The sequence below is a fragment of the Saccopteryx bilineata genome, chromosome 8 (genome assembly GCF_036850765.1).
Source record: "Saccopteryx bilineata isolate mSacBil1 chromosome 8, mSacBil1_pri_phased_curated, whole genome shotgun sequence".
Lineage (NCBI taxonomy): Eukaryota > Metazoa > Chordata > Mammalia > Chiroptera > Emballonuridae > Saccopteryx > Saccopteryx bilineata.
Genome location: NC_089497.1, coordinates 40,569,944 through 40,592,628, shown reverse-complemented (window position 1 = coordinate 40,592,628; position 22,685 = coordinate 40,569,944). Strand labels below are relative to the sequence as shown.

The window sequence follows — 22,685 nt, the reverse complement described above, 5'->3', positions numbered from 1 at the left end:
GAGTCTGTGATACAGCGTGAGGCTCGCCTTGAATGTCATTCTTCCTTGGATGCCAGGGAACAGCCATTATCCAACCTCAGGAGGAGAGACAGATTCCCTCTGGAACTGTCTTGTTGCTGCAAAGCCCAGTTTCATCCCCAGAGGGAGATGTGCTAACAACCTCCAATGCTATTCTCTGAGTCTGAGATTTGTGCATCAATGTGACAGCAATGGGACTCAGGGACCATTTCTCAATACCCAGCGACACACTTGGTACCCAGCCCATCCCACAGAAGAGGAAGAGCTAGCACACTCCCTGGGAATAGTCTCTCTTTATCTCTTTGCTTCCTTTTCCATTTTCTCTCTTCCTTTTTGACATCCTGTGTCCAGAACCGCCCCATCCCTCCCTTTGACAGGAAAGGACATGACAATGGAGCAGATTGTTTGTTGAATGTCGTATGGCAGCTAGCTGTCCTACCGAGGCCTATGGCAGTCAAAACCAGCCATCACTCTTTCAATACGATGGATGTTTTTGCCTTTCTACTTATTTTTCTCCCCAGGAAGCTTTTGTCTCATAGAGAGTGAATAAAATAATACTGGTACTTTACTATTTCTTTTTTGAAAAACAGGATAAAATGCCTTCCTTTCTCCTGCATGTAGAATATCCACAAGGTATGCAATCTTCAAACAGTACTGATAAAAAGAAAATCCTAATATTTCACACTGCAAGTTTATTATCAAAGTTTCTTCTTTTTCCCTGTTGGAAATTATTTTACTCTTTAAAAAATGTCTATAGTGATGATAATATATCCTTTTCCTCTCTGCCGGGATGTGTGAATTAAATCCATGCACTCCCCCAGAAGAGAAAAAGGAAAATCCCTGCTACGCTGGTCCTTCCTTTATGCTCTGAGAGAATGGCAGCGCCGGAGATGTTAAATAGCAGCTCCATGGTTTCTGGTTTGTTCTGTGATAAGGTTAGAAAACAGCTTAGGACTTCTTCCTGCTCCTTCCTGTGAGTTCTGCCACAGAAAGTATTTTTGCTGCAACTGCAGTACCTATGCATCTTCAGTCATCCCTCTCGATAGCTCCTTTATCTCTGTCTAAAATCGATTTACCAGTAAGTGGTACCCTTTCCCTTAAGAACAAAACAAAGCACTTCTCGTTAGGTGCCTACCCTTCAGGCAACTGTCTACTCTTCCTTGAAAGCCAGTCCTGCTGCTTGGTCTCCCACAATCTACTCCATTCTTCCCATCCAAGACCAACTCCCATTTTTCTATTGCTACTTCTGATCCTTATAACCTTTGAATAAAGGACTCCAAATGGCTTTATTCTTCCTGGCTTCTGCGAGGATTTGCTAAGTCAGCACTTTTCTAGAATCTTCCATTTCCTGTCCTCCACGATGCATACTTGGAGGTGTTCTCATCCTTCTGTCACCACTCTCCTTTTGTCTGCTTTGCTGGTTCCTCATCCTCCTTCTTGTCCCAAATTTAAATGTTTTCCAAGGATCTCTCTTCTCTGTCTTTCCCACCTTCTCCTTCGCTCCACAAGTTTACCGCAGTGCTATTACACAGAGAGATGCCACCAAAAGTTTCATCTCTAGCCCAGATGCTTCTAGTTTCCAAATCTGTTTCCAGCTTCCAGCTGTGGCCCTCCACCCGATGGCCGCCTCACACAATAAATGACACATTTTGAAAGTCCAGCTCCTCAGGCTGTCCCTCCTTCCTTCCCCCACAAAGTGCCTCTCCTAAACTTCTGCCAGTTGGTCACTCAGATTGAAAGCTTGGATTTAACTTAAATTATTCTTTCTCCCTCGCCCTCTGCACCCAACCAGTCACCAAAACTTAGTGTTTGACTTTTACAACATATATCAAACTTTCAACTGCCACCCCCTAGTTCACTCATTCACTACCAGTCATATAATCAGACCAAAGAATCCTTTTGCTCCAGTCTGTTTGTTCTATACCACAGTTGCCATTTTCCCTCATGTATAAGGTGCTCCTATGTATAAGATACACCTTAATTTTGGGGCTCGAATTTTGAAAAAAAAAAAGTATTACATAGTTATTAAACTCAACTTTGATTCATCATAAAATTCATACAACTCTTCATCATTGTCAAAACTTCCATCCATTAGCTTGTCCTCATCTGTGTCTGATGACGAATCACTGTCTTCATATATGGCCTCATCCTCAGTTCCATCTATGGCATTTGAAATGCTACAGCCACTATATAAGACATACCCAATTTTTAGACACAAAATTTTTCAAAAAAAAGGGTGTGTCTTATACATGGAGATAATGGCATAAAGTAGAAAATGAAACAAACACCAAGAATAGTGTTCACCACACCATAGAGCAGTGGTTCTCAACCTTTCTAATGCCGTGACCCCACAATACAGTTCCTCATGTTGCGGTGACCCCAAACCAAAAAATAATTTTGATGGCTACTTCATAACTATAATTTTGCTACAGTTATGATTCGGAATGTAAATACCTAATATGCATTATGTATTGTATTTTCCAATGGCTTTAGGTGACCCCACTGGGGTCGTGACTCACAGGTTGAGAACTGCTGCTATAGAGGTTAACTATAGCTTCTAGAAAATGTGTTGTTTAGTTAATCTGCACAAATAGGAGACTTCTGAGTATCAGGCATGTCATATCTTTTCACTAGTTGATTTAAAATTTATGGCCACAAGAAAGTCCAGTTCGAGCTTCACATTGACCAGAACAGCCTCGCACTGGTGCTGAACGCAGCATCTTATGGCTTATCTATCTCTGCTTCCCCCACTGCATGGTGTGCCCTGCTGCAGCTCAGAGGCTTCAACACTATCCTGCACAACCCTAGACAGGCTAGATGATGAACTTTCCTTAGTAATAAGTGCCTGGGCCTCATGTGCTTCCTGTGCCTTATTTAACAGAAAGACTCTCCAAAAGGGTAAGCAAATCCCCAGGGCAAGGCTTGCAAACTGAGCTGCTTTTCCCCCTACTTTTTCAATTCTATAATGCACACAAATCTCCCAGTGACTGTGGCATCCAGAATAAGCATTTCCTTTCTTTTTCCCTGGTTATGTAAAACCAAAAAGGGCACAGGTGATGTGTTCCTCTCACCCCTCCCTCTTCCCCAGGTATACATTATCGGGCTGTTTCCCTCAATTCTTCAATAAGCTAGTAGAATCACCAGGATACACTTCCACTGACATTTAAAGGTCAAGTCTCCTTGTATTGTGCAATACATAATGACATCTCCCTCCCTGCACGTCTGAAAAGGATGGCTGGGAGGATTACTGCGGGGAGGAGAGAAACTTTAAAAGTTCACTGGGGCAAACGACTGCAATTCTGCTGAACACTTAAGTTGAGAGAGCTTCTTTCATAAAATAAAGAAAATTAAAATCTAAGGATAAATTCATCCAGCTATTGTTTTCCACCTCTGTTCTTTATTGATGTTAATATGGTTACCCTCTCAATAAATAAAGACTACTAAGAGAACTGGATCAATGCCATAAATAGGATCCAGTTTTCAAACTTCTTAGTGGAGGTTTTTCCCTTGACTGCTGGACTTTTAGTGCCCAAGTGTCACCTCTGAACGAGACGCCATGGGTGGGCAAGTCATTTGCCCTAGCTCCATTTCAATTTCCCCACCTGGAGGAAGAATGTATTGTGTCAGAATCACACATTCAGTACATATTTCTTTAAAATTTTTCTCATTTCCCTCTGCCGCCAGAGTTCGTGGAAACCTCCTCAACCAAGACATGAGCGTCTCAAAGGCACACTGCTCCCTGCCCAGCCTCTGCACTCAGCTTCTTCACCACGAACTCACTGGTGAGCCCTGGGGAGGGGGGGCTTCATGTCTGACCATAACTAGTAATAGCTTCAAATTACTGACTGTTTATTGTGCACCAAATGCCAGGTGAGGCACTTTACTTACAGGATCTCATCTGATGTCTGCCATAATGCTGCAAGACAGTGATTACCTGCATTTAACAGATGAGGAAACAGAGGTTCAGACTGGTTTTGCCTGATTCAGAGTTACAAAGGTTGCAAGTGTCCACCTTGTACAGAAACCTAGGTATGTCCGATCTGAATCCACACAGATCCACTCTAGGAATATGATAGCTTCCATATCTTGACTGATTAAACAATTTAAATGCATTGTACACTTAATTCTGGTAACACAGTGATCACAGGATTTGTTTTCAGAGCTAAATGCCTACACGCTCCAATACAGAAAAACTGATGGAGTGATTAAAGTGATTTTAAATACAGGGGGTCTCGGGTTATGACAGACTCGACATATGACGTTTTGAGTTTACAACGTTCACTCCCATAAAAACAAAAAAAAATGAGACATGAGTGTTTTGGCTTATGCCATTAACATTGTACTTTTTTTTACACTATTTTTTTTGTCAGTTTTTTTGTTACTACAGCACAGTGTAAAGTATAGTATATTTATGTCCTTTTCCTTTTTCTGTGGCTTAGTTGTGTTTTTACATTCTAGATTATGATTTTACAACTGTGTTGGGATAGGTAAGTGATTTAGCCTAGGGTGTGTTTCGACTTACACCAGAATTTGGGTTACATCACTATCGTAGGAACAGAACTGTCATAACCTGAGTACAGATCCTTGTACTATAAAGACATAAAGAATTCCCATGTTGGGACACATGAGGGCACTCTAACCTTCTCTCAGTTGAAGGAACATTTTCTTTTGCATTTCTGTAGCTCAGAGCCTTGAATCCCAATGCTGGTTCTGCTCTGAATACTTGTATGAGCTTATAAATTCATACTGGAGCTCCATTTCTCCACTTGCAGATTTGAAAGCAAGTGAAGTGAGCCTTCGGAGCTCTTCTATCTTAAGAATTGATGATTCCAACTTATTAACAGCTATTAAAGGAATATATGACCGTATTTAACAAGGGATATTAACCACTACAAAGAAAGAAGAAGTTTCTTTTATACTAACCGCACATAAGCAAAAAATATGCTTATTATGCTTATTGATTTAACTCATCATATTTCACTCAGCAAATCATCCCCCAGCCTGAGGGTGGTATTTCTTTATTTCTGGCTCATCTGAGAATAATGTCAGGTTGCTGGAGAAATGCCTTCCCTGACACAGACTCAGGCCCTCACTCTCATCAGGACCGTCTTCTGGTTCGCTGGCACTGGATGTGCATGTTGACTGGATGCACGGGCCAGCATTTCTCTTCCTGCTTAGCATTTCTGTGACAGTTCTCTTTGCTCCAAAGGCTGTCACTTCAGTGCTTTGCAGGACAACTTTATGAAATTTACTGTGAGGACCTTGAAAAAACACCTTCAAAGTCACCTAGCTGGGTTGAAATTTTTCATGGGGCAGGGTTATTTCAAGATTCATCTGACAAACTTCAGAATGGCAGGGATCCAGGGGAATTCCTCTGCTGAATCCCCTCAAGGACAGGAAGGGCTTTCCCCCTTTCCTGTAAATGAAGAACTAAGCCAGGTGCTCCAACTGAGGAAAGGGGTAAAGCAGGAGGGGACATCAAACACACAGCAGTCTAAATTTCATGGAACGATGGGTTTAAAGGTAGTTTCCACATTATACCTAGTGGGGAAAGTGAATAAAAACACACCCTTCCCTAGAAGATGAAGTTCTGACAGGCTCATGCATTTGCTAAAAGCCTCTGCTGCTCTTACCCTAGGGGCAAAGATTTTTTTCTCTGTTGGAGCCTTGCGGGGTGATGGCTACAGAGACCACTTACACCACGGGGCTGCTTTTGTTCTGAGTCAATAAAAAGCCTCCCAGATGTCTGGTCTTGAAAAGAAAAGTGACTTGTTTGGTTGGAACAGGTTAGCAGTCCTTCAGCGCAGCCATCCTATGGATGGATGTTCAGGCACGAGCGTCCTGGTGTGGAAACAGATGCCGTGGGTGAAGAGAAAATGACTCTGTATCACAACCAACAGGAATTATTACCAAACCAAGAAAAACCAACGCTGGATCAATCTTCAACTCTGTGAATGTTTTCTTTTCAAATGTAATTTAAGTGAATTTGGTAAGACCTAGTTTTTACAATTCTAGAATTGTTAATCAGGATTTTTGTTGCAATGTTTCACTTCCCTGTACCTCAATTTCTCTATCTGTATAATAAAGATAATGATAGCACTTACTTCACTGGGTTGTAAAGATTAACTGGGTTTATATAAATCAAGTAGAGCAGTATCAGGCACCTAGCACCGAGATTGCGAACCTTTCTATAAAAACCGCCCACTTTTGCAGTGCTGGTCAACCTGGTCCCTCCCACCCACTAGTAGGAGTGCCAATCACAGTGCGTTTGGTTGCTCCACTACGCCCACCATGAAAGCTGGAACACCCACTAGTGGGCGGGAGGGACCAGGTTGACCAGCACTGCAAAAGTGGGTGGTTTTTATAAAAAGGTTCACCATCACGGACCTAGTAAGTGCTTTATAAGTGCTTTGTAACAAGTTCTTCTTCTGCCACTATTATTATTATTATAGTTTTAAAGCCTTGGGACAGCTTGAAAAGACTTTATTTGTGGCAGAGACAGAGAGAGAGAGAGAGAGGGATAAATAGACAGAAAGGGACACAGATGAGAAGCATCAATTCTTCGTTGCACTTTAGTTTTTCATTGATTGCTTTCTCATATGTGCCTTGATGGGGGGTAGGGGGGTAGGGGGCTACAGAAGAACGAATAATCCTTTGCTCAAGCCAGCGACCTTGGGCTCAAGCTGGCGACCTTGGGGTTTCAAACCTGGGTCCTCCGCATCCCAGTCTGACTCTCTCTATCCACTAAGTCAGGCTTGAAAAAACTTTGCAATGCAGTTATAAGATCCTGTGTCACCCCAGACACTATGACTTTCTCTCTGTGTGTCCTAATTTTTCCTTAAATTAACTAGAAATGTCAACTCTTTACACTTAAATTCTCTGTAGATATGTCAAGATTCCATGCTTTCTCTTTTCCTCCTCCCTTTGTTCCATGAGGTACTTATTCTGAACCAGCACACAGACATCAAGTCTAGAGATGACAAACACAGCTGTGGACAGTGGAAATACAGGTGCACAGACCCCATGGCATGCACTGTGTCCCACAATGGACGCGTGCACAGAAGCAGCATCTGAGCTGTCTTCTTGCTGGATGAATTGTAACTAGCCCCATGAAGCGTGGGGAGTGGGGTGGGGAAGCAGAAGTATGGTAGACAAAAGAGAAAATTTAAGACTGGAGTCATGAAAAGAGGTAGTGTATTTTCTTGCAGGGTTTTCTTTGGGCCCTAAATTGTCACTGGCTCCCTATGGTCCATGAGACAAAGCATCAAGTGGTTAGACCATGCTGAAACCTCTCTTCATCTGGCTGATGTCTTTCCTGTCTTTTCCATTTCTTCCTCCTGTCACTTTTACAGTGAGCCATGGCAGCCCTGCTGTGTTCCCTAAGGGTGCCTTGCTTCCCCATACTGAATTTTATTCATTTGGTTTCCTTCGCTGAAATGCCCTTCCTCCCCATGTGGAAACCCCACTCATCCCTCACAGTCCCACTCCCAGGAGGCTTTCTGGTGCAGCTGTTCCTTACCCCCTCCCCCATCTTGAAGTAACCTCTCCCTTTATCAGGTCCCTAACACTGTTTGCTCCCCCGCCCCCGGCATTCACTGCATTCTGCTTTTACTGGCTTTATTTGAACCTTAGTATCTTTCCTAATTACAACTTGTTAATTTTTTTAAAGATTTCCTACAGTCTCTAGTATGAAACTAAATAGATAATTAGGTAATCCAAAAGAATTGTTAATAATAATAGTTGCATATCCAAAATTTATGCTTGTTTTGTGCTCAGCAATGTCAACTCCGAGAAGAAAGATTTATTTGATGTGAACCTTGAGAAAAAATTTATCTGCTGAGATGGATTCTCCATTGTCAACCAAGAGCCCAAATTTTATGAATAAGAGCCTAGCAGCCTTTTGCCGACAGGGACTTCTCGTGTATTCTGTATCCTATGAAGAACCTAAGGCTGACCTGGCTTCCAGAACTATGACCCTCTTGTTTACCTTGAGTCAACCACTGCAGGAAAACCCTGGTTTCCTCTTTCGGCCCCATCCAATCAGAACCGCACCATTTGGACACCTCATTTACATGAAACAGACTTAAATGAGACCCTGGTGGGAACTTTTGCTGTGAAAGGCGGCCTCCTTTGTCTCAGTGACACACAGTTTAGGTTGCTACCTGAATTGGCATCTCCCAGGATGGAGCACCTTTTTTGCCGAAAGAAATACTTTTTATTCTTTATTACAGTCTAAAATTAATTTTGTTTTACAGCAATATTCTGAACACATTATATGTAGTATTTATTTCGTTCTTAAACAGCTGTGTTTTATGGTGAAGGATTTAACCTTGCCCACAGAGAGTTCTGGTCTTTGTCCTTGGCCCTGGGAGGGAGGTAATCTCTTTAGGGTTTGGAATACCCTGACTGATAGAAGAATCTCTGTTTACCTGGCGGGCTTTGGGTCCATATTAAATAAGTCTAAGGAGGTAAGTAAGTCACAGGCATTGGCTCGCCTTCTGGAGGGTGGAGGCTGAAGTTGGCCAGGTGGAGCCTCTGTAATGACCCTGGATCCCAAGGCTCCTGTGCACTGTGGAAATAAGCTCTGTGTGAATACTGTCAACATTAACTCCAGGAAGGCAGCTCTTGTCCACGACTCCAGAGGAGGGCAGAACTGGAAGTGTCATGTTTGGAACTTTGCTGGACTCTGGTACCTTTCTACGTGGCTGATTTTAATCTGTACCTTTCTCCATAATAAACAATAACAGCTTCCAGTGAGTTCTGTCAGTCCATCCAGTTAGTTTATTGAAGCTATGTGTGATCTTGATGACCCTCAAACTGGCAAGTGATGTCACAGTGAGGGTGGTTTTGTGGACCGTGCTTTTTCTAACCTTGCTCTTGTGAAGTAGACACTATAATTATCTCCATTTTACTGAAGAGACACCTAAGGAACAAAAAGGTTCAGCTTTTATTTAAGGTGACATAATTAGTAACTAGGATTTGAACGTAGGTATGCTGAAACAGAACCCACACTCTGAACTGCTTCTCTGTACTGCCTCCCTGTGAATAAAAATTAAAGATAGATACAAAAATATTAAGAACAGGAATAAAAACGGGCACATGTCATTAAATGCTGAAGATGTTTAAGGTAGCTTTTTATAGAAAAACATCTTGCATTATAACTCAGGTATTTAATCTCTATGAATATTGCTATAATTTTTATATAAACATTTATAGTTTTGCATGTTAAAATATTTCTGTGGCCTGAGCTAAAAAGATACTTATTTGCAAAGTTATATATGATAAGTGGGCCTTATGCTTATTTGAATATAGCAAGAGATTTGTTTAAAAAAATATTTTATAGTCCTTGGGAACAATCTCATTGTCCCGTGCCTTTCCAGTCTAAATATTTGAATATGACCCAGTCATTCGCTGTGAGGTCACCTGACCCAGCCAAGCAGATTTAACTGCTCTTTGCTCTATACTTGCATAGTATTTGTATATACTTGATGAACTTTGGATGCTGTGGTAATTATCTCCTTATCTGTCACTGACACCGGACTATGAGTTTTGAGGGTGGCATCATGTCTAATTTATGCCCATCTCTCTATATATAATTAGTAAGTGTCTGGCATATGGCAGGTACTGAATACATGTATATAGAATAAATGCAAGCAGATTACATGAAGAAGCAACCGTTTAGAGAGTTGCCTAGGATAGATTAGCCTAGGTCTTCTGATCTCTTCCCAAAATTCTCTATGGTCCATCTATCTCCTTTAAACAGGTAGTTTTCACTGCACCTGTTCACCACCAGCACCTGTATAGCCCTAGCTCCATTTATCCCCATTTGACCTTCTAGCTTGAATTATCTGTGTCAAAGAAGAAGAACCTGTCAGAAAACACAGAGGACAAAAATAAACCAGAAAGGATAACTAAAGGAATAGCCATAATAAAATACGGCATTCAACAATTTAAAAGAAAATGTCTCAGAGAGTAGATTTCTTGCAATTTAGCCTTGTGTAAATTACCTTCTAGTAACATCTTAGGGCCTCCCATCTCACACACCTGAATTAGGTCCAGGGAAAAATGCAGCATTTGTAGAGAATCTGACTCCATATTGACAAAAGCAGAACGGCTGGCATCTTTAGGACACATCAAATATAGCTAACTTGAGCCCAAGTTTCATAATCAGGGGACAATTTAGCAGCTTTCTAAATCAGATAATAATATCTTTAACTCTTGTCAACCCAAAGGGATAATCTTCACCTATCAGACTTGATTATTTGCCATGGGGCATATGGGAGAGTATTAATAATAATCACAACAAAGCTGCCAGAAAAATCTGAGGGAACCATGTGGCCAATTCAACTTTTAATTGGGTGCCTACTGAATTCATAACTCTTTGCAATGCAACAAAGCAACTGCATAAAGCAGAACACTTGGAAGCAGAGGATGTTGGTCAACTTATTTTTTATGTGCTGAGAAGCCAAGGGACACCCTACTGTATGAGGACAGACAGTAAGCTTGGGAATCCAGCCAGCTGGTCCTGGTCAATCCCCAAGTGGCTGGATGAGCTAGAGAGTTGGAATAAATCCGAGATTTCTCAAGGCACTTTCTGACCTGGAACATTGTCAAATAAAGTATCTTTATGGAAAAACAAATACAAGCAGAGCTTCTCTGGCTAAAGGCCTGTCAGGACAGTCACCACTCCCAACCTGGATGTGTCCTGGGGGCACCTAGGAGGCAGAGAGCCTCATTAGGACTCTGCAGGGCACCACGGAAATTCCGTTGTCTGAGATATTCTCCAAATCAGCCCAATTTCCTAAGATTATGTGAGTTAAAGCATTTCAGTTCTGTGTATGGGAGCTATTTCACAGTCCTGTACATATGGGTGGGTATCTATTTTCTTTTCAAAAGACTTTCTCTTCTTCAAATATCCAAGAGACCCCAATCTCCACCCCAAAATAAGGGACAGTATAGATAATTCATTAATAAGAAATTCTTAGTCTGTACTGCTAATTAGCATCCTACTCTGTCTCTGAACGGACGTCACCATCGTTGGTAATACCTCACAAAGGGCACCTGGTCATCCCCGGGGGAGTCATTTCAGTTCTGAAATAATCATGTTTTCTTTAACAACCTTTCGGTTTTTAACACAAAAGAAAATACAATACAAACTTTAGGAGAAAACAAAAAAATGTTCGGGGTCAATAGGAGAAAAAGTTAAATAACCCTGGATGTCAGTGTGTGAAATAAATGGTATTTGATGATGCGGGAAAGTAACTGAACGTTTCCATTTCACAGCCGGGCTGTGGTGTAGTGCACACAGCTCACCCCCCTCACCTGCACGCTGCCAATAATATAGGGAAACAGTTAAATGAGAACTAGGAAAATTCCCACAGACCCTAGATGAGCTTGGGAGGCCTGCTTCTCTAGGATCAAACGTTCCAGGTAGATTTCCTGAAGGAGTAAAATTTGAGGTAAAATCTAAAAATCATATAAAAAATAAAGACACTAATTTCTTGCTTTTCTTTTCTTTTTCTTTTTTTAATTGAGTGGAGGAAAGATAGAGAGACAGATTCCCACATGTATCCTGACTGGGATCTACCTGGCAAGCCCCGTCTCGGGCCGATGCTGGAATCAATCGATCTATTTTTAGTACCTGAGGCTGACATTCTTTGACCAACCAAGCTATCCTCAGTGCCCTGCCAATGCTTGAACCAACCAAGGCATTGTCTGCAGGTGAGGAAGAGGGAGAGAAGGGGGAGAGGAATGGGGAGAGAAGTCTATGGTTGCTTCTCTTGTGAGCCCTGATTGGGAATCAAAGTTAGGATGTCCATACACAGGCTGATGCTCTAGCCACTTAGCCAACCAGCCAGGGCCAAGGCACTAATTTAAAACACAGTTGTGTTACATTGAATATATTGTAATAGTAGCTGTGAGTGAGGGTGGGGGCTGGGCAAATTGTGAAATGTAAAATTCAACTCTAAAATCATTTCCACCAGGGGCTAGCAGTGTCCACCCAATTCTGAAACGTTCTGAGGGTACCTCAAACTCAGCATATCTGCCACAAATTACGTATATCTACCTCTCTCCACAACTCCTAAACCTGCTCCTTCTGTATCCCTGTTTCTGGGAATGCCGTGACCCTCCTCCCAGCTACCCACACAGTTTGCCTTCTCTTTACCCTCCAATTATTCGCCAAGTCCTATTGATATTTCTTCCTATATATCTCTCGAGTCTGTCCCTTTTCCTTCATTCACACTGTTGCTGTCCTCCTCAGGTCAGCATCACCTCCCACTTGGATGACCTCATCAGCAACCTAAGTGATTTTCCTGGTTACAGTACTTCCCAATTCCGGTATATTTTGTAGACTGCATCCAGAATCCTCTTTCCAAAACACAAAGCTTCCCTTGTAGTTCACCTGCTTAACACCCTTGTCATGCCTACTAAGTTAAAGCTAAATCACTTTAACATGGCTTATGAGACCTCTCCGTTGCTCACCGCTCTCCTTGCAATCTATGCTAGGCTACAATGAATCACGTCTGTTTGTTGAACGAGCCATTTTCTCTGTTGACGGTCTTCACCCTAGAACAAGCTCACCCTGGTTCCTCTTATCCTGGAGCTAATTCCTATGTATCCTTCAGATTCAGTTTATTTACCACTTCCTTCAGGAGCCCCTCTGGGTTCCCGCCCCATCTTGTTAAGATGCTCCTGCTATATATGCTTCTTCTAGCAGTAATCCCCACCTCTCCAATCATCCACATAGCATATTATATCTGCTTGATTAAATGCCCATTTATTCAACTTGACTGTAGGCTCCTTGAAGGCAGGAACCGTATCTGTAATTATCGTTACTGATTCACCAGTGCCCAGGAGAGGGCCTGGCATAGGAAGGACACCAACACAGAGGCATTAAACAGAATGAAAAAAAAAATAATGAATTTCTCTTACTACCCCTCAGCATCCCTAAAAATGGAGGAGTCATTTTGTTTCTCTTCACCCTTACACAGTTATTTTAGGACTTTTCATCCATTCCTGACCAAGTCTTTTCAAAGCCTGCCTTTTGCCTTCGGGAGAGTGTTTAACATTTAATCTTGGCATGATGCATAAGGCTCATTAGCCTACTTTTCCAGCCTTGTCTCCATTCCTTTCTTTAAATGACATCGATGCTTGGGTTTCCTCAAGGTCACTCTCACCTCTCGCTCCTTGGTACTTCTGCCCGCGCCACTGATCTCCCTGCCTATAACACCTGTACATTTACCACCAGCTCTTTAGGACTCAACGCAAAAGCCATCTCCTCTCAGAAGCTTTATCTACCTAGCTTTAGTCCTCCTACCAGTAACAGAATTGGGTGTTGGTTTTCTGAGTGTATTCTCCATAGTATTGAATTTTGGCTTTCTTCTCTTATAAAATCATAACTTCCTGAAGAGCAGGAGAAAAATTCTTTATTCATTTGCATATTCTCTTTATCTAACACGGTACCTGGCACAAAAGGGCATTCAATAATTATCCTTTGAATAAATGATTTTCCTTTAAATGAATACAATGAAAAATATAGACAATGAGAACTAATAGAAACAAAAGGAATAAGCAAGTACTAATAATTATTTTTAGCCAAACTGACACAGCGTGCTCATATGATTTTTACAGTGACCCATATGGGCCCCTCCTAACAGGATGATAACCTAAATTCCAGCCAGGGAGGAGGGCAGATGCTGTCTTCACCTTTATCTCTTCGGCATTTTTTATTCATCTGCTTTCAATTGTACTTTAAGAATACTGCTTTCAGTACATAACCCTTCAAATCATACATGTTCATAAAATATTCATCTCAGTCTGACAGAGTCGAGACATTTTCAGTTCTGCCATTATTACAGACTGCGGCTGCACAGCAAGACATTTGCATTGCAGAGTACAAATGCTCCCTACTTCTTTCTTTAGTTTGATGTTGTCAGGTTTGCATAGAGAAAAAAATATCAGTAGAATATTATCTGAAAAGATATAACACCTTATAGGCAATAGTACTAGAACAATTGGAAATTAAAAAAAAAAAAAAAAAAAAAACCCCGTGATTCTCTTAGAAAATGTCAGCTTCTTAGCAGAGAATCAATCTAAGACAAACTGCCAATGCTTCGTGGATAACACACTTGACCTCTCCCTTAGTTAGAGCAGTGCAGACCTCTGTGGCCAAACCCATTTTATCTTGGAGCAACTACAGATCTACTCATGGAATCCTCCTGAGTACTGGCCACCCCTCACTGGTGTTTAGCAATATAATCTAAATTCCTATAGACGTGAGAAAGTGAAAGGTATTCCTGCTCAACCACATGGGTAAATACTCAAACAGATTTAGTCATAATTTTCCTCCATTTATATTTGATTCTTGATGCGTGTTCAAATTCTTTTCACACACAAAACACACCCATCTATTATGATGCCTATAAATAATCTGTTCTCTCCAGACTGGTTTGAAATTAATTAGGGTTAGTTAGCATTTGTGCTTTTCCCAAAGGCAAAGTTACAGGATGCTAAAGCATTTATTTCACTAACGTTGCCTCCAGTGTGCCTGTTCTAATAAGCTCTTAGAGGCTGGGGGGTGTGAAGCCAACCTGTTCCATGGAATGGAGGTCAGGTCAGGTCAGATCATATGCTAGAAACCGAAACTTCAGCCTCAGAAGCACATGCAAAACAGCAGCATACAGGTGAGCGGCAGGCTCCTAGGATCTGAAATGGGAGTGGGCGTGTTTTGCAGGATCTTTATAAAGGGTCAACAATAACAGGCAGTAGAATTAGGGTTCTCTTGAGGGTGAGGCAAAGGTCATGGGTCAGTGTGTGTGTATGTGAGTGTTTGTGTGTAGGGAGTGGTGATGCATATACTGGGAGAGATCATAAAGCTATTCCAATGGTTGGGAAAGGAGGTATAAAATCTGTATAAAGAAAAGCATGTGTTCAAAGAAAAGCATTTTATAATATTTCTACTCTTGACATGGAAACAAAATGATTGGGTTAAGAGGGCAAATGATGGAGAAATGAGGAGAGCGGAAGCCAAGTTGACAACATGGTCCTGTCACAGAGGGTTCACTTTTTCCCAAAGGCTCTGATGGCTGAAGATGACAAAGTTTGACAGCAGAACTTGGAATGAGAGGACAGAGTAAGAAGCTAAAGAAGATTTTCTGGTTCTCTTGATCAGCTGCCCTCATATTGCATTTAAGACTCTCTTGGTTCTCACACCCTGGGCAACCCTCCGTGTATCCGTCCCTTAATTCTAAGTCTCCTTGAGGGGATGACATTCAAGCTAGCCTGATTTGATTAGACAGAGAACACTGAGCCACACTGGCTTAATTGGAAAGTCAGCGCCTTAACTTGATTGTAAATTACCTGAGGATACAGACAGCATCTTAGCACCTCCTTTTTGTTGACCATTCCAGGCGCAGGCTTTCAATTAATGAATGTCACGATTAATGTAAAAAACACAGATTATAACGATAACAATTATTATATTATTATATAATGCTCATTTTGTGACAGAAACTGTTCTATGTGTGCTATATGAATTAGTTTATTTAATTCTCACCTTGACTGAATGATATAGTATCACTATTATCTCTGCTGTACAGAGGGCACACAGAGAGGAAGTAAATTGCCCAAGGTCATCGAGTCCTGAGAGGCAGAATTCTCAAATCCAGAGAGTGTGGCTTCAGCATTAATACTTCTAACCAACACATGATTCTGTGGCTTAACGGAAATGTGTGATTCCTGAATTCCTTGTGGCTTTTGTGTGACTGGGGTTGGGAATGGGGAAGTCCAGAGATGTGATAAGCTTTCTTAAGAGAGAAATCTACTAATGGCAAACAACAAAGTTATGGCATTTTTAAATGTTTACTATGATCACCCAGAGAGGGGTAGGAAAGAAAAACGACAAAAACAAAAACATCTGTTCTCACTAAAGAAACCACTTTGGTCCCACATGACTTTTCTTCCTTGATTACATCAGCCCCGGTAAATTCCGTTTGGTCCTTGGTTTTCCATGGCCTCAAATCCAACAGGAGGATGGGTTTGTTTTAGGGCCAACTCATGGCTCATGTTATCCTCAAAGTGAATCTTGTTCCATAATGTATTTTATACCCTCTGAGTCCTCAACTCTCTTTTAGATGCGCCAGACCTGATCCAACTCCCAGAAGCAGGATTTGAGTAATGAAACCTTCATCCTGCCCCTGTAGTGATTTTATCTCTGTGTCACACGTGTGGATTATATGAAACCACAGGAAAACAGCTGTAGAAATAACCAGTGACTGAAGGCAAAATGCATAGGAGAGAGATAGGATTTCAGAAGGGGATGGTCATCAGCAAGATGAGAACAGAGAAGTATCGGGAATCGGAGAGCAGTGAGGAGCATCCTGAGCAAGGGTTGACACTGGAAAAGGAGAGGCTCGGGTCCAGGCCAGGCCAGTGGAAGAAAGGTGAGGACAGGGACAGGAAATGAGAGCAGGCTGAGGCTGCAGCCAGACTGGAAACACGAGAAGCTTCCATGTGACAAGGATGAAGGTAGGCAGAAAGGATGTGGAGTGAAACAATTATTCCTGGGATAGAAGTTAGTTACACTAGAGTTCTGCTTCTAACTAACCATTTCACTCTGCCTCAGAATTCCCACTTCTAAGGGGGCTCAGTGATAAGCCTTATCATGAAGTACAGGAATGTGAAGCAAAATTATTATAAGATACGGATTGGAAAATGTCCAGATTGCTTCACATGGCTGTTTACACAAGATGACTCTAACCAAACTATTCAGTTTAGCTTTGGTTACAGTTGAAAATGATGGTGGTTGCAAGCGGCTTTTCCAAAATTTTTATTCTCTTGTCCCATGCATTAAATCATTCACTCAACAGTCACCAATGACTAAGCTGCTACCCTGTACTAGGATTTAGGTTCATTAAAAGAAATCAATCATATTCTCTGCGTGAAAGTTGTTAACAGATGAGGTGGAAGACAGATACCTAAAAATAACGATGAGCAGAGAAGTGCTATGATAAAGATATTAAGAAAGCATTCGAGGGGCAGGAGAGGGAGTCCTCCAGCCATTTCCCAAACACCCCCCTATTTTTTAGCTTAACTGGTTTTTTCACCAGGAAAGCCCCCTTCCTAACCCTGACCTTCAAGCCACATCCCTTGAAATTCTGACCTTTCTTCAGATCCCAGCTCAAATGCCATTTTTTTTTCAACAAAATATTTCCTAATCTTAAAATGCGGAATCAATATTTCCATTCTGTGTGTTTCTATAACACTTTATTTATATTTCTGTTTACCCCAATTACTTTTTAAAAATCATTTATGGTGTAGGAATATGTATGTACATTTTATAATCTCTATCATTAAATTGTAAACTCCTTTGACAGCGGGGGTGGGGCTTAATTCATCGTTGGGACTCCCACAAGCCTGAGCCTAGAGATGTCTCAAAATGTACTCAGGATTTACTCATTCAGAAAAACTAATCTCCAGTCCCTTTTAGGATGCTAAAGTGAGAAGACCCTGCTTCATTCGGGCAACTGTGAGTCCTTGTTTGCACAAGCCAAAAATATCTGCTTGTTTTGAAGAGGCATAAGAGAAATGACCTTTAGACCTAAAATGACCCGATCATTTTTTTCTATCTTTTTCTTCATTTGGACAAAGAACAGGCAAAAAACAAACAAATAGAAAACAAAATCTTCTCAAAGTAATCAAAGAATTTTCAATTTGAAAAGGACTCTATATTTCATTTAATCCAACATATTAATTAAAAATGAGGAGACTAAGTCCCAAGAGATTCAGATGCTCCTTTGATATCACACTCATCAATACTAAATTTTGAGACCCTAAGTTCAAAGCTCTTTCTAATAGACCAAGTACTTTACCTTTAATAGAAAGAAGGGGAAACATATGGCAAAAAAAAAAGTGCTAAATATACAAAGAAAAGGAATTCATTGAAAAACTACATGCATTATAGAAAGAAAAGTTCCTATCAATCCATTTGTTCATAAAGAATATCATGCTTTCACTAACATCAGCAAAAGTGTGTATAGAGTTTAAGACTTGAATTTAAAAACCTGACTGTTACAATATCCAGAATTTTTACCCTTAGGGACCCTAGTCATTCTGTGGAGTTGGCAATGAAATTTGTTCTGAGGTTCTTCTCTGAGATATTTCAATATGTTTGGGTGATACTGGTCATTAACAGGTGTTCTTAACAGTTGTGGAAGTAAAATAATACACCAAGGCTTTGTGGAGAGGTGGATACTCACACATGTTCTCTCCCATCACAACTTAGGCAAATGCAGCAGATGTACTCAAATCTGACATGGTGTATTCAGACCCAGTCTGCTGTTCCTACCAGCCTGCTTGCCCCTCCTCTGCCCATTCCAATGCTGCTGCTGCCCAGCTCCATCGTGACAGACCTGACACTATCTTACTGATCCTAGGTTGGCACATGTGAGCACACACTCGTGAACGTGCACACACACAGGCACATGAGGGTTAAGCACTACATTTAAAACTTACTGGGTTCTAATTTTTAAATTTTATTTACTATTCCAATTGTAAACAAAAAGATATATGTAAATACAGGGGTGGGCAAGAGTAGGTTTACAGTTATAATACAAATAAATAGAATAATTAATCAATAATATAAGAGTTAACTGTGTTTCATATACTCACAACTGTAAAGCTACTTTTGCCCACCTATGTACACATATTACTCAGATATATAATATGTATACATATATATTTATCTACTTATCTCTTTACAATGATATATAAACACTTAGATTAAAGATCACCTAGTTTTAAAGATGAGAGACTTGCCCCCATCACATACACCACTGCTCTGTACTTCCCAGGGTCCCCTAAGGGCACAAGGACAGTGCATGGGGTTTGCAGCTAGCTACACAGAGGCTTAACTATTTGAGAAAATTATTTAACCTCACTGAAAATAATTTCCTTATTTCCAGAATGAGGATATGAATATGTACCATGGAGGTGTAAGGATTGGAGCTCATGTATGCCAGGTGGTGCTGCGTGTCACGGTAGTGCTCAGTAAATGACAGCTATGGCGAAGGTGAAGATGAGGGGGAAGAGGAAGAGAGGAAGGAGCAGGGGAAGGAAGATGGTAGCCTCCACTTACTCAATGCCTTCTATATTTCTCAGCAAGGCTTTGTAAAACTTAACTGCTAGTATAAGCCAGAGAATATTGAGCTTGAAATAGGGGAAAGGGAACTACTGATGAGCAGGGGTGTGAGGGGTGGCTAGCACTCAACATGTAATTTTCTTGTCTTGGGCTTATAGATACATATACTTCCACTGCTGGGAATAGGGCTTTCATAATAGTGAATTCAGCATGTTTTGAAGAGTCAAGGCTTTCCCCCGCCCCCTTAGAAGGACCAGACTTAACTAAGCAGAGTGAACTAATTCTTGTGTTCTACATGGAGGCTAATCATTGAATTTCCAGTTACAGCAGCAGGTCTCAACTGTTTGCAATCCCTGGCAATTCTAGTAACTGTGAGATACCCTATAGATTGCTGAGCAAATGCCCAGCTCCTTTGTGGAGTCCTCAGTCAGAGTATACTGCCAAGCCACAGGCAGAGCTGCTGTGTGGTTTGAACTGTCCAAGTACAACAGGAAGGAGGAAGCTCCAACCTACCCAGGACACACTCTGAATGATAGAGCCATTTAGAGGCTGCCTAAGATGCCATTCTGTTTGCAAACACACACCACCTACCTGACATACCAACTGACAAAACAATCTATCAGACTGCCCGATGACAAATGACTAATGTTAAAAAAGACTTGTGCATCATTCCAGTGATGACTCTCCAGACATCAATTAAACAAGGAAAAGACCTGTTCTGAAGCATAACCACCTGGCATTTCCCAAGGAGCTGCAGTCAATGGCTGATAAAGCACAAGTGATCACCACTATAAAGAGATTTAGCTGCCCCTCTTCTTGCTCGAAAGCATCAAGAGCTCACGAGGACAATGAACCTGAAAGCCCTCCAAAATTAGAGGTGAATAAGAAAAAGGCTGCATCTGAAGCCAGCACTGCTCTTCTTCATGCATAGAAAGCAAAGATCTGGGGTTGCCTGAGGTCATCTTTTAGCCTCCATAAAGGCAGACTGTTCCCAGGAATGCTCGGGAGTTTGTCTGGCAGTCTAGGGGTGAAGTCAATTGCTATGTCTCCAGGTGAGAAAAAGGACTGGCAGTAGGCCATCCTCTGCTTCGAGGAGTGCTTTCCAAGTACCAGCATCTAGGAATTTGTCCAGCACATGAGGCCAAGATCACTGTAGTCCAAATGTCCTTCCCTAGAAACCATATTTTTACTAGCTTTTGAGTGTATGAAAGAGGATCCATTGAACAAATCTAATGAAAGTGATGTCAAGTGATAAAAGCCCAGGAGAGAGACAGTAGCTGAAGTAGCAGTGCTTTTCAAGGCTGTGGTTCAAGATCAGTCAGGCAGACACCTGTATATATAGACAAAGCTTTAAACACCACCACCTCATCACACCTAATGACTGCCTGCGACAAGCACTTGCATTCTCTATTTCTGGCTTTTCCAACAACAAAAATATGTGTCTTTGTACTCAAGTCCTGGTTCTGAACCTATCCTTTAATGCTAATCTATTTTTTGTTATTCTCCTTCATTATGCAAGGTCAGATAAGTTAAAAAGAAAATACTTTTCATTCTTAATTTTGATCCCGACCTAAAATTGTTAATGATTTTTTTATTTCTTACCCTTTTTCTGTAAGCGATTCAAGTAAATGCACCGCTCACTAACCCTGGACTCAACATTAAACAGGTAATATTCTTTCTTAGAATACAGTTATTAAGTAAAAACAAAACCAAAATACACAACCAAAAAAAAGAATACAACAGCGGTACTTCTATTTTCCCGAGTCCCTTTTGCCAATGATGCAGTTACTTAAATCTCTTTACAGAGCTGTTTCAGTGGTAAGTTTTTGGTTTGGAAATAAAAAAAGACCCCCCCTTTAAAAAAAATTAAGGTCACTGACGATTTTCTCAGCACAATAGAAAAGCAACCCAACCCATTAACAATATTATAATGGCAGAAACAAACACAGTGGGAACGGTAGAAACAGAAGAATACCTGGGATTGCCAGATTGGAAAGGGGGACGCTGTGGAGGTGAGGGGGCAGCGAGGCCATCCAGTCGGCATTGCAGACCTCCGATGAAGTCTTTGTCCCGCTGGGGTTCGGGGAACAGATGGTCCCCATCCTGAGTTTCCTTCTTACATTCCTAACTGCTAGCATCCCTCTCTGTCAGCCAACAAACTGCCCAGGCTCAGTCCAATGCCACTCGGCCGGAGATCGTCAGTGCCCGGGCTCTCTAGACATTTCAGGGCCACCTTTGTCACGCCAGTCTTGCCAAAAGGCCTTTCTGCCTGGGAAGACGGAGCAAATAGCAGGCTTCCTGCCCCCAGCACCCGCAGTCCCCACCCTCCTTAGCCCGGCCCGGCCGCGGATCCGCTCCCTTAATCTGCTCAGTCCCGGCTCCGTTAAACTTCTTATGTTCCCCTGTGGAGCTCGGGGAAGGCAGGCCCCGAGGAATAAATCTTACAGGCACCGACTGTCCGAAGAGCAGCCACGCCCGCAGCCACTCACAAGACAGGTGCCTACACAGCATATAGACCAGCCGGGCGGTCTACAGGCACGTGAGCGCCGGGACGCACCATCATCAGCCTGCTTTAGGCTTCTGTGTATGTCACTGGACTGGCACATACATAAGCTGGCTTCTCAGCACACTCTCCGCCTGCCCTGCGCTTCCTGAAGGCGCTCAAAAGTGTAACCCTCGGCGCCGGCACTCCTGGCAGCCCCGCCCCACACTGCCGGGCAGACTTGCCGGGTCAGGCAGCCCGTGATTGGCCGCCGGCGGGGCGCGCTCCGATTGGTCTCTCCGAGAGGCTCCGCCCCTCGCCGCCACAGTCTCCTCCCACCCTTACTCCCGCCTTTCTGGACGCAGACAGACGCCGCTGCAGGGATTGCGGATTGAAGAACTGGAAGGCTCGGATCATTCCGACCTAAAAGTGGCTCTTCTCTCCTCCGAGCTTCCTTCGTGCAGCCTGCACCGTATATTAAACGTGACCATAAGTATTTCTTTCCTTCCTTCTTTCCCTTAAACACACACGCACCCTCTACCTCCGCCCTGCCCCGCCCCTCCTCACGCAATGACAGTTACACAGAAAGTGTTACACTTTCAGTAAACCACAATGGCAGCAGAAATACGAGAGGTAAAGAGGCTGAGAAAGGTGCTGTATTTTATAAGTTGGGTGATAACGTCAAGGATGCTTTGTGTTTCAACCATTACATAATTACGATTCACCTGCACACCACTTGTTCCCATTTTACAGGTGAGGAAATAGTGATACGTTACATTTGTGTTGCCCTGCTTTTTTAGAACCTCCTTCTTAATTCTTTGCGCCATTTGCTCTATGGGAGGTACCCCCATAAGGCAGGGCGGGATGGAGGGTTGCTGGTATGATCCCCTTTTCACAGGCGAAATGGAAACTGGAGGCATTTAAGGAGCCATTCATGTGGTAGCACTGTTTGAAAATCCCATTTTGGGATGAGGCTTGTAGGCAAACAAACGCCTTTCTACTTTCTGCAATGTTCCTGACTCCCTCAAATGGTTCTTTTTCATGGTG

General features: G+C 42.1%; 1 protein-coding gene across 1 annotated transcript in view; it reads right to left on the bottom strand.

Moving 5' to 3' along the window:
- The window catches only part of PLCXD2 (phosphatidylinositol specific phospholipase C X domain containing 2), a 51,955-nt gene extending 30,107 nt beyond the window's left edge, over positions 1 to 21,848 (bottom strand). The window contains exon 1 of the mRNA XM_066241067.1: positions 21,132 to 21,848. Within this exon, the coding sequence (XP_066097164.1) occupies positions 21,132 to 21,294 (163 nt within the window). The 5' untranslated portion in view covers positions 21,295 to 21,848. The remainder of the gene's footprint in view (positions 1 to 21,131) is intronic.
- Positions 21,849 to 22,685: the final 837 nt, after the last annotated feature.